This window comes from Halichoeres trimaculatus, unplaced genomic scaffold (assembly GCF_033239565.1).
Source record: "Halichoeres trimaculatus isolate MK-OKI-2021-1 unplaced genomic scaffold, fHalTri1.1 fHalTri1_scaffold_14, whole genome shotgun sequence".
In the NCBI taxonomy this organism is placed as follows: Eukaryota; Metazoa; Chordata; class Actinopteri; order Labriformes; family Labridae; genus Halichoeres; species Halichoeres trimaculatus.
In genome coordinates, this window is record NW_027437192.1 from 18473158 (window position 1) to 18485458 (window position 12301).

The following is a 12301-nucleotide window of genomic DNA, read 5'->3' on the forward strand; positions in this document are numbered from 1 at the left end:
TCCACATTCATGTTTTCTGGAAGCTTATGAGACTAAATGTTGTTTTGCAGAATTACCTGATTTTATTTTTTGGGGGCAGTTTGAGCAGTGCAGCTGACACTTTAAGCAACACTAGCAAATCAAAGGGAAGAAATCTTTGGACGCTTGTCATTAGCATCTCTCAAATTCTCTTCCAGGTGAAACATTCTCCATTTCCATGTTGTGAGGCTTAACGTCTACAATGCTGTCCCAGATTTTGCCTCTTTCTGAATAGACACAAAGTTAATACCTCCTCCTATGACATGTCAGAAACGGACTCTTCTTCCCTTGCGCACTCTGACTCTTTAGTGCCCTCTAGTGCATGCATTGTTCTATTGTCATCCCAACATAAAGAATGCACAGGAGAATGTGCGTAGACATGGTTATACTAACGGCCCATTTATGCTCAATGTTTAATAAATACGGATCCAGATATGGATGGAGCCCCCTGTCCATGCTGTCTTCATTTAATCCATATTTCTGCACGTTCCCATAAAGCTTACGGATATGAGCGAAATGGAGCAGTACCACTGGAAACAGCGGGGCAGTGTTGCTGTAACTACCTGATACGTAGCTCTAGTGAGACACAAAGAAGAAGTACCAATAGCGGGACTTTTTCCATGTATTTAATGGCCTCACCAACCACTGCCTAATACAACACTGCTTCTTTTTTGTCTTTTATGCAAGAGTTACATTAGCAATACCTCTGCTACATTCCCCATGTTTTTTTTTTTTCGAGTTTGCTTTTGTCACAAACTTTTGACTCCCCCCCTCTGGTAGATGTATTGGTGAACAGCAATGTTAACGTAAAGGACCCATGGAAGTAAGTAAGCAGTGATGGTAACATCATCTGAAAATGACACATACATTTTTGGACGCAATGGGAGGATAAATGGGCCTTTAGAGGAAGCATAAGTGAACTTTTATGAACAGCAAGAATCAAATAATCTGTCGAAACTGAGGATGACAAATGCTGTGATGAATGGGAAGCTCCAAATGATGTACGCTGGACTGAGTCGTGTCTGTCCTTACCTCGCTGGAGTCTTCCTGTTGGTTGATTATAGAGAGAGCATCCTCAGCAGCCTGCCTCTTGGCCTCTGCTACAGTACGCTCCATCTTAGCCCGCTCAGTGCTGATCATCTCATGAGCCTTGCGCTCTGCCTCTGACACGGCCTTCTGTAGCTCTGACATGGCCTGTCGCTTCACCTCATTCACCGCCTCTTCTGGAAAGAGTGTGGAGACAGAGGAAGTCAAGCCCCCTGTACCTGCAATACAGTGTGTATTATATCATCTGTTCATCTGGAGAATAATTTCAATAAGTACACTGTTCATTTTTAGTGCAAACAAACATCACAGACACCAAGAGAGGGACCTAAGAGCAGGATTATTATTCAAGGTCTTTAATGTAGGAGGATTTAAAACTGAAAACAATCTTTTAAAAGACTGAGAAAAAAAATCCTTTGACTTAAAATGTTCTCTAAACAATATCATGAGCCACTTATTACCAGGTGGAAATTCAGGGAACCTGCTTTTGAGCAGGTGCAATGTGTTATTTTATTCTTGTTTTGTCCTATGAACAACCTTGCTGCGCGGGTGTTAAACGCTGGAATTCCAACCGATCGTCAAAGAAAAGGAGGGCTTTTTGTTTGCTTCCATCAAGCCTGTAACTTGACTAATTGTGTATGCAAATCAGGCAATTTATATTTAAATTATGCATTTCCATTGTGATCCCAGAGGCCCATGTGGTGAGGGGAAGTGGGAAACCGGTAGGACACCGTGCAAGGTGCTTGAATATTTATCACCAACTGTAAACATTTTGCTCATTTCAAACAGATGCATTCACCACCACACTCCATTGTGTTAAAAATCCTATTTTGCAATCCTCCCTGGGTCATATTTAGATCAGCCTCTCCTCTGTCTGAGTGTATGCGACTGAAGTGAAAAGGATTTAACGAACACTGAGAGGAATGCAGAGAGAATGAAAAGTAGCCGGTATCATTTATCCTACAGAGAAGATGCTTACAGATGTTTGTGCGCCGAGCACGCTTTGCTTTTTCAATTTTCTTTGTACACATTATATTTATATTACAAACGTAAGTTCTGCTTTCAATATCAGACAGAATGCCAGCTTTCATTAAAACAGAAAAAATGTCTCTGCATCATGTTTGAGCAATGTTTTAAAACCAGGGGGGCTTCTTCTTTAACCTGCTGCGCCGCCTGAAGTCATGGAAATTGCCCTGGTGCTGTGTGATACGCGCCTTGTGCATGGAATTGTGATTACACACCAAATGCCTTAGATGGAAGATCGATCAAAGCTGGCAAGAGAGGAGAGTACTGGAGAGCAGACAGAGTCCCTGATGGTGATACTCAATTCAATTTAAATGCATATTACTTGTTCTGAGTATCTCACACATCATGCTTGGTCAAGCAAGGGGACAATTTCTTTTCTCCAAGGGGTTTAAAAAGCAGATATACTGTATCACTGACACTGAATACAAAGTGGATTCTTTGAGCGTTTCGCCCTCAGCGGAAAATTCTTTCAGTTTTTCGAGAGAGCGATAATGGTGATTACAGCTGCACTCAAGAGTTAAAGAATGCTGTTTGTGGACGCTGGAAATTTAATGGGAACTAATGCAAACTGTTAAAGCAACAAATTAGTTTCAATACTTGATTTTAACAGGCTCTGCAAATTTCCCACTTCAATTTTACAACACTCCAGTTAAATGGAATAGCTGTGATGTCTGTTGCTGCAGTGATTACTGAAGTGCCAAAAAGCAAAAAGACACTGAGTCCTGCTACTGTAGATTTAAAAACAAAACCACTGGAGCAGCTGGTAAAGCTATTTATGTCCCTATTTTTCTGCAGCAATAATGTTGTTTTACGACCTGACATCATACTTGGAGTGTACAAAGTGTGGTGGTGAAATTTTTAACTTTCTACTGTATCGAGAATAAAAGGTTTTCCAAGAGCAGCCTCACATATTAATTCAATTCAACAGGGAAGACAGTTGCAGACTACATCAAGACGAGAGGGGGAGTATGAGGTTTAAAGGAGTGCTTCTCTTTTAGCCCTGAGTCATGTGGGTGAAAAAGAAAACATTGTGATTCCCACAGAAAAAGAGAACATCTAAGAAACTGCAGAGAGATGTAGAGAAAGGCAGAGGAAGTGAGTATGTGGCAGGCTCACCAGCTTTCTTCCAGATCTCTTCAGGGACGTAGCCAGACACAGGCCGGTGCAGCAGCTCCCTGTGAATTTCTGGTGAGACACAAAGGCACAGACATGGTAATTAGAAATCCATCAGAGGTTTGCACAAAGTTCTAAGTTGCAGAGCAAATCACCAAACCCCAAGTGAGCATTAACCAAGATATAAAAGTTGAAATTTAGTTTAAAAACTGTTGAAATCAGGAATATTTAGACCTAATATTTTGTTCAACTATAGTACAAACAATGTGATAAACACAAAAAATGGTTTTAAATGTTTACTAGCTTGTTCTTTATAGGACCAAAAAAAGGATAGAAATATATCTTGAGATATCATTTCCCCAAAGTAACTTTCCAGCAGCAGCTGAAATCCTGCCCATTTTGTCCAAAGGAATTATTTCAATGCATTTTCTTGTTCATGCAAAACTTAAAAGAGTACTGCACTTCATGAGCAGTTTACAAATCATCCTCAGTATAAAAGAAGAACCACCCATTCTTAGACACAAAACTGGTGTACCCCTTAACTCTGTGGCTGCTGAATTAGCATGTGAACATGAGTTTTTTGAAAGTGACTTTGACGGCTTGCTCTCCTCTACAAAGGTTTTAGCAGCTACATTTATGATAAAGAATGCTCCCTACCGAAAAAAATGTCTTTAAAAACTGCTGGCTACCCAAGTATCTACATAAAATATTGATATTTCTAATTTTTAGGCGCTTTAGCCTAGTTGTAGTAAGTACACCCAGAATGCTAAAGGACCTAGAACTGAACCCTGGGGAATGCCAGAGTCAGTAGCAGCATTTTTTGATAAAAAATCTGCAACTTCATTAGGTTTTAAAACTTTGGATGAGTTCAATGATACATTGCATTGTTACAAAGTAGGACCAAAAAGTGTCTGATGACTTTGAAACTGTGAATTGTGAGTCATAGCATTGTCGTAGCTGTGCTTTTGTGTTCTGAAAATAGAAAATTGGAAGACTAAAAATTAAGAAATGGCAGGAAAATGTTTAGATGAATGTCATGTTGCTAGAGATGCCAGTGGACAATTGTTTTCTTGTTTTAAAACTATACAAAGAGGCTCTGAAATAACAGTATCAACATAACTCATCTCCCTGCAGCAGAATAGTATTAAATATACCATAACAATGGCTTTCAACTCTGTCCACAAACTCTTTACACACGAGTAAAATGTGTGTCCCCCCCTCACCTGGAGTTGCATTTTCCTGTGCTGCTGGGCTCTGCTGCCTTGACTGCCCACTAGCGCCCCCTTTCTTTAGCTCTTCAGCATCGCTGTATCGTCGGATCCAGTAGTTGAGCTCCTCGCGGTCGGCCTCCTGGCATCGCCGCAGCACTGTCAGGGAGCGCCTCGTTTTCTCCACCATGTCCATGATGCAGTTCAAGAGCTGTGTGTGACAGGGAGGGGGCAAGGCGCTGAGTTTACACATAGACTTTGACTGACTGATTTCAATTCAGGAATTCAGAGCTCGTGGTGAAGCATTGGATTCAAAGCCAAAGCTAGCATTTGTTACGTTGTTTCAGAAGGAACAGCTGTTGTGTTTGTCCCAGGCGATGGCATAGGTTTACAGTCAAATTTCACAACATGCAAATCCAAAAATATACAGCTTCAAACTACCAACTTTCACAGCATATGTGAGAGTCTACAAACCATTATATTTGTATACAAGCTCAAACATCTTTTTATCCAATCATGAATACAATTTCAAAACTTAGTCTTAGTTAGTTACTTTGCAAAATGGGAAAATGTCTTTTCTACTTTGTGAATGGTGATTGGCAGATATTTCTAATAATGCTATGTATCATGACTAACATAAGCACTTACATCACATCTCTTACTTACATAGACAGAACTCAGAAGTAAAGTAATAAAAAAATGTTATTACTTTTCTTACATGGTCAAGGTGCTTCCACTCCTCCGCCCACTCTCTGTCCGTCAGCCTGTGGTCAATCACTTCCTCCTGCCTGGTCCCAGCATGCATTCCTGTAAGAAAAGAAAGAGGACAAACAAACAGACAGAAAGAAAGAAAGAAAGAAAGACAGAGTGAGTTAGTGTGACACACAGGATCAATGCAGTCTATCATCATTTCTCCAGCCTCCCTTTGATCCATCTTTCATTCAGTCTCTGGTTAAGGCGCTCCCGCCATCCATTTCTTTCTCCTCCCTCTTTGCTCCCTTTTCTCTTTGCTGTCTCCATCTCTCTCTCCAACCCTGAGGCCAGGACTCAAAAAATGACTGAGCTTCTAGTCCAATAAACATCCATCACAGGGCGAGACATGGTAAATGTCTCTCCTATTTTTAGAGCTCCGGCAAAGTTGTCATTACAGCTTCATCAAGGCTGAGTCTGTGCAGAGAAATGTCTCTCGTACAATAGTGCTGTGTCTAAATGGACCATTTTTGTTCCCATACATCAGCTTTGTTTTGTGCTCTCTGACTGTTTGTCTAGCATGCACAAAAAGGGATTCTGACTTATTATCATTGCTATAACAGTTATAGATCTCAGCGGTGTACAAAGAACTCCAAAGCTTGAGAAATGATGTAAAACTGCAGCAACTGTTGTAACTGTGTACCTTGGTGTATAAAATCCTCTTTATGTTTCTCTTGGTTCTACTCAAAGTAAAAGCTTTGACAGCGTGCCATGAAGGGATTGGTTTGTCTCCAATAATTTTAAATCTTTCAACACAAAGACTTTTAAGCACCCTCCTTCTTTGCCCTTTTTCTCACCGATAGGCCTGGCTCTCTCTCGGATCTCCCGATGGTTAGAGCCGGGGTGTCTGTAGGTGTCGCGGTAGTGATGGGCGATGGCCATGTCGTCCAGCCTGTAGTGCTGAGGAGGGAGCGGGCCTGGGTGGGGCAGGCCGTTGGGTTGGTAGGAGATCCCATTGGAGGGGCTGAAGCGCTGGGCAGGGCTGATGGTGCAGGGTCGCTTGCTTGGGTGAACATCTGGGTGCAGGGAACCATCTCGCTCAAAGCCATTCTCTTTGGTTCTGGGTGGGGAAAAATTGCATTATTATTATTATTATTATTATTATTATTATTATTATTATTATTATTATTATTATTATTATTATTATTATTATTATTATTATTATTATTATTATTATTATTATTATTATTATTATTATTATTATTATTATTATTATTATTATTATTATTATTAGATCCAATGCTGTTTGTCTCTTGTTACACACCATAGTTAAGCTACAATGCTTGCTTGTGATACAGAGCAACATTACTGTCCCTTTAACTGGCTCATGTCACTTAAACTATCTCCAAGATGACTCACTTGAAAACAAAAAGGTGATATGCACTTTGTGCCAAAGAGATTTAAATTATTACTGAACCAGTCTGAGTTTGAGCAAAGCATGCAGGTGCTGCTTGTCGGGCTGATGTCAGCAGGCAACTGACACCCAAAGATAAGCTGAATTATAATTTTAATTCATACAAGATAACTAATATTTGGAAGGAATGTGTTTCTTTTTAGCCTCTCTTTTCAAACAAAGGGTTTTTTTATTTTATTTTACCAAGATCAATAAGACTCAATCAGGGAACAGGTATGGCTTCTGTTTTGCTGCTAGCAGCTGAGAGCCACAGATTCTTGTCTTGCATATGGCAAGATACATCTTAAAGGACAAATAAATAAATAAACAAATAGAAATAAAAAAATAAAAATAAAACAAAAGCAGTAGGAGAAATTATTGTTTATTGTATTAAACTTTTTTAAACCATCCTAACTAAAACTTGTCGGATTTTTCCTCGAAAATTGAAACATGAAACCTTATCACTTCAACAACCGTGTCACCCTCATGTGCAGCTGTCAAGGGCTGGAGTTAAAATACCAGAAAAAGAGGTGCCAGGTATTCTGCATCTAAATCACCACCCCCCTACACACACACACACACACACACACACACACACACACACACACACACACACACACACACACACACACACACACACACACACACACACACACACACACACACACACACACACCTAGAGTCCAAACATGAAGCCACAAACCAATTACACATAGAATCAAGTAGCTTTTAGAGGATCAGGTGGATTTTTGTTTGCCTGCTTCCAAAGATTAATGCAGCCAGGTGTGTTTGTGTGTGTGTGTGTGTGTATGTGTGCATGCTCGCACATGTATGTGTGTATTCACAGTTAAATCTTGCCAACCTTCCCCCACTATCTGCAATCCACCACTCTCCTCTCTCTCCACTCTCCTCTTCCTCCCCATCCTTCTCTCCGATGAACAGATTGAACTTCTTAATGAGCTGTTTTTATGGGCTCCTAATGCTCATCCACAGCTCTCCATATGCTCTTTCCCTCCATCCGTCCGTCTCTCACTGCCTCCCTTGACTCATCCATCCACCCCCCCAACCACACACACATGCACAGGCACAGGCACACACAAACACACACTCTCCCCTGCCTCCCTGCTCCAACAATGTTTTTATCTACTGGCTCAAGCTCTCATATCCTCAGGAATCTATGCTACTTCTGATGTATGTAGAAATAAATCTACCTTAAATACCTATTCTATTTCCACATGTGCAATCTAAATGCATCTTCCATTCACATCCCAATTAATCCCATGATTGTCCATTAACTTGAAACTTATTGCAAATTAATCATACATTTTTGTCTGTTGTAAATGTGACTTTTCTAAGCTTTTAATGCATTTAGCAACATGAGGTAAGACAAATGGGTTTTCTCTGTGAAAATCTATGCTTATCATTACTGTAATAATCCAACAAATGATGAACACAGGTACTGTATGCTCCAAAGGCTTAAACAAAGCACGACAAACTCAAGAACAACAAGCAACAACAGATTAGCGTGTTGACCAGAGTGTAACATTACAAGTGAAAGTAAAACTAACACAATGTTGTGTCCAACTACACGTCTTTACTTTATATTGTGTTTTCATTTAAGCAGCACAGTTTCCAGCAGTTTTCCCTCTACTTGAATTTTGTTACAATAGAAAAATAGAAACTTAGTTTCTGTGGCCTTTTATGTCAATCCCTTCAAGGTCTTAGACTTTAACCCCATGGTACTGTTATCGGACAGCATCTCTAAATAAACCTGCTCATATATATAAAGAAAACAACTTGTATCTCAACTTTTTTCCCTCAAGCAAAGGAAGAAACGATCAACTGTATAAAACATGGATGTAGCCACCTGAACGTCACCCGTCTTTTTCTGAAATGGTTAAATGAAGCACATTGGCTATAGCGGCGATATTGGTAGTGGCAAAGGCTTCGCGTACAGCACCTGTTGGTCACGTGACCCTGAGCTGTGCCTCTGATTGGGCAAGCTCACGATCTTAATATCCTCTGAACAGCCAAGTTAGAAGAAAATTCACCCCCTGTACAGTGTGTGCCGACAGTAAAGTTAGCGATTCTGACAGGAGACGTTTTGTGAACCAGGCTGTAAATACGTTAATTTCGGCCTCAAAAACGGCTTGGTGTGTACGTGACTTCCGGAGCTAGCCTCAATCGGACACTCAAGAAACAGCAGGTTTTAGCACTTCCACATTGTCTGATATTCTTGCCGCTTGGAAGTAACACACCTTCTTTCAAGACTGTCAACCTGAAAGGCTTTTGATATTGAATTCCATCCTTGGACTCTTTCAAGCTTGGGACTCTTAAGCCTTGTACACACATAGCCGGGTATTTAAAAAAAAAACAAAAAAACATTTGTCTTTAAAAATACTTCCATCCCCACGCATTGGGAAAATCCGCCGATAAGTGCTACTCAAAGCTTGTCAAACCCATATTTGTGAGTGTTTTTCAGACATTAACCTGTGCCGGCTAATCAGAATGAACCCCACGTCATTTTTCTGTGATGTTTAAGAACCATAAACTCTATTTCCCGGCGTCTACACAAGTTTTCCAAAATCTTTACTTCTGGCTGGAGTTTTCATTAAACATATTTTTTAGAGATGTAAAACTGCAGTTTTGAGTGGATGACAGGGCGGAACTCATAAGAATATGTGTGGTTTCCCAGATACCCGGCTTTGTGTGGACATGGCCTTTGTTTGTGTGAGTATTGGCGCCCCCTGTGGACAAAACAGTAGCTCTGGTGCTTAACATTTGATTGACTGTCCTTCTGACAGTCAGTCAAATCAATCACTGCAGTGGAAAAGGAACATATTGTTTATCTCTTTGCCTCAAATCAATCTGGGAGCAGTGTTTGCAGGCATCAGTGGAAAAATACTATGAAATTATTGCCAGTTTTAACACAAGTGCTCCCATGCGCTTTGGTAGGTCATGTGGAGACAGTGATGTTAATTTCAGTCTGCTGCACTACTGGCTGACAACACCTATGATATTAATACACACGTTTATATAATTAGAATGCATTGCACAAGCATTCTCATTCTCATTCTCATTAGACCTTCCACCATCAAAATAAAACTTAGTTCCTCTTTTTCAGAAATAAAACCTTTGTTTGTTGTGCTTCTGCCAGAGGACTTTTATTTTGAAAAGACCTGCAGTATGTGTCAACCTACATAGACAAAAGCAGAAAGGGTCAGAGTTTATTAATTAGCACTGAAGAAAGTATTTGTCCTCCAGATAAAAACTCTTTTATGTTGCAGGGAACAGACAATGCTGCTAGAGTATGCTGAATTATGCTAAATTTATAATTCATGCCATCGTGGTACAGGGAGTACTTTGCTCTCCATGCTACATGATTTTAAAATTGGCCTCTGTAGTTTACACTGTACATCATTTGTTGAAACTTGTGCATATTGAACAGCAGTTTTCCTGTTCTTGTTCCTGCAGACTATGGTATTATTAAGGGTCGTACTGATAGTGCATTGTTGTCTGTAATTAAGGATTCCTATTGAAATTCCAATATTCCGACACAGGACTCCAATAAGCGGGAATACAGAGCAGAGGTAAGCAAAAAGCAGAGGTGCTTAGCCAGCCGTATTGGTGCTGGAGCCTCATCTGTATGTGTTATCAGCCCATCTCCCCAGGCAGACGCACACACATACACACACTCTCACACAAACCTTAACACATACAGAGGTGCATATATGAACTGTACTCGCACTTTCACACTACACACACACACACGTACAGTCACACAAACACCGAATACAGATGCCTACTTACTGTTCTCTCTCCCCATATATTCTCTCCCTCTCACATTTACACACACACCTTTTCCCCTAAGCTTGCTCCCCATGCACCAGACGGCCAGCAAATATGCAGGTATTACAGAAAAAGTCTGCCTATCTGACTGTTGGGGGAAAAGAGAGGTGAGAATTATTAATATTGTGTTTGGCATTTTTGTCCCTCAGCAAATATGAAAAGTACATTTTCCTCTCCCCTGTCTGTATTAAAAAAATGTAGACCCCCTGGGGATTGCTCTTTATTTGAAAACCTGGCTTCAATTGCACTCACAGCAGAGGCCCAAACTGGCAAAGGAAGCACAAACGGAGATGTTACCAATCTTCCGTCAAAGATGTGCACATTATAATACATTTGTAAAACTTGTTAGTAATTTTGTGTTTCTTTTTTATAACTTTAAAAGTTTCAGGGCGGAATTTATTTTTTTTTCAGATTTTTATATTTTCAGTAATATTGTAGCTACACCACAGGAAGGGTTTTGTTTTCGTCTACACTGCTTTAAACAAGACTTTTTGAAGGGATGACAGCACATTTTTACATTGTGCTGAAGTTGTCTCTCAGTGTTTCCCCAACAGAGCAGGGATCATTTAGACATTATCAAATTCTGTGACATGAAACGGATGTAATTCAGCTGTGTTTTGTGGTTAAACAGGTTCTGATAGAGACAGAATCTTAACTTCATCAGAACAAATACACACAGAAAGGCTATTTATATGCATTCAAAGTGACAGATTCACACTTCTCATAAGGCACATCTGTCTCTGTGTTTTTTCTTTACTCAGTGTGTGTCAAAGTGTGTGTTAATGTCTGTGTCTGTGTGTAGTCAGGTCTATTTCCCACATCTCTTCCCTTTCTCTGTTCTGGCCCATTAGGAGCAGGAGCCAGCAGCTGAGATGTCCAACAGAGCACGTCATGAGGCCCGGTGGCGCTCTGACAGACACTTCCCATACATACATTAACACATCACACGATTGCCTAGCATTGGCTCAGCCTGCGTCTGTGGAGTTTAGTATGTTCACTTGGATGCAGACAGACTCACAGGGATTTATGCATGAGATCAAATAACAGAGGAGGAAAAAGACTCAGAGCTGGCAAGAATATACAATTAGTACTGAGGCTGCCGAGGAATACTTCGAGTCTCTGTTTGACCCACCTGTCTGGTGTCCTTCTCTTGCCGTTCTCGTTGACGTCCAGCAGGAGTTCAGAGGAGTCCACGGGAGAGGTGGTGCTGGTGTCGAGGAGCAGCTGCTCGTGCTGGGCGAGGTACTGAGCCGGGTTCTGCTTGGCCAGCCGGGCACAATGCAGCAGCTCCCTCTGAAGGAGCGGCAGGTTGGCCTGCAAAGAAAAAGAGCTGTGTTCAGCACTTGAAGTCATTTCAGCGTCTAGACTACCAACAATATTTGGCTCTCTCACTTTGAAGAGAAGCATGGGTGGAAGTATCAAAACTGGACTTTTGCTTTAAAATTAAGTCACACATCCAGTGAGTCACTCCTCTTTTCAAGAGCTTGGCTCTTTTAGGATATAATGACACAAAACAGGGCACCAAGGCCCCGTTTTCCCGATGTTTCACCCCAAAATGCAAAAAACGCAGTAAAAAAAAAAAGAAGCATTTTCATGGAAACGCTGAGGAACTAAAAACGTTGCAGTGAGCATGCCAGGCCTGTAGTTGGTGCTATAACCGTCTTGTCCAGAAACAGCTTTTGGTAGATCTCCACCAAAGTAGATAAAGTAGTTATCTGGCCTATTGGCGAATGTGAATTATAGAAGTGTTACAACAGATACACATTTTGTTGAAAGACCGTCAACAGATTCAGCAGCACAAGCGCAACACAGCACTCTGCAACGACATAATATTTCATGCGCATGTGCAAAATTGAGCGTGGTTTCAGCTTTTCAGTGAAACTCCCACTTGCTGTCGGCA

The 12301-nt window shown here is 40.8% G+C and overlaps 1 protein-coding gene across 4 annotated transcripts in view; it reads right to left on the bottom strand.

Annotated features, from left to right (window-relative positions):
- The window catches only part of runx1t1 (RUNX1 partner transcriptional co-repressor 1), a 71457-nt gene that overhangs the window by 5713 nt on the left and 53443 nt on the right, over nucleotides 1–12301 (bottom strand). Inside the window, exons 5-10 of one of the 4 annotated variants that reach the window (XM_074686967.1) lie at nucleotides 11534–11715; nucleotides 5957–6219; nucleotides 5128–5216; nucleotides 4425–4620; nucleotides 3205–3273; nucleotides 1051–1241 (exon numbers count right to left, since the gene is read on the bottom strand). In XM_074686967.1, the coding sequence (XP_074543068.1) occupies nucleotides 1051–1241; nucleotides 3205–3273; nucleotides 4425–4620; nucleotides 5128–5216; nucleotides 5957–6219; nucleotides 11534–11715 (990 nt within the window). Of the gene's footprint in view, nucleotides 1–1050; nucleotides 1284–3204; nucleotides 3274–4424; nucleotides 4621–5118; nucleotides 5217–5956; nucleotides 6220–11533; nucleotides 11716–12301 lie in introns of all 4 variants that reach the window. The other 3 variants (XM_074686965.1, XM_074686966.1, XM_074686964.1) reach the window with 3 other exon arrangements.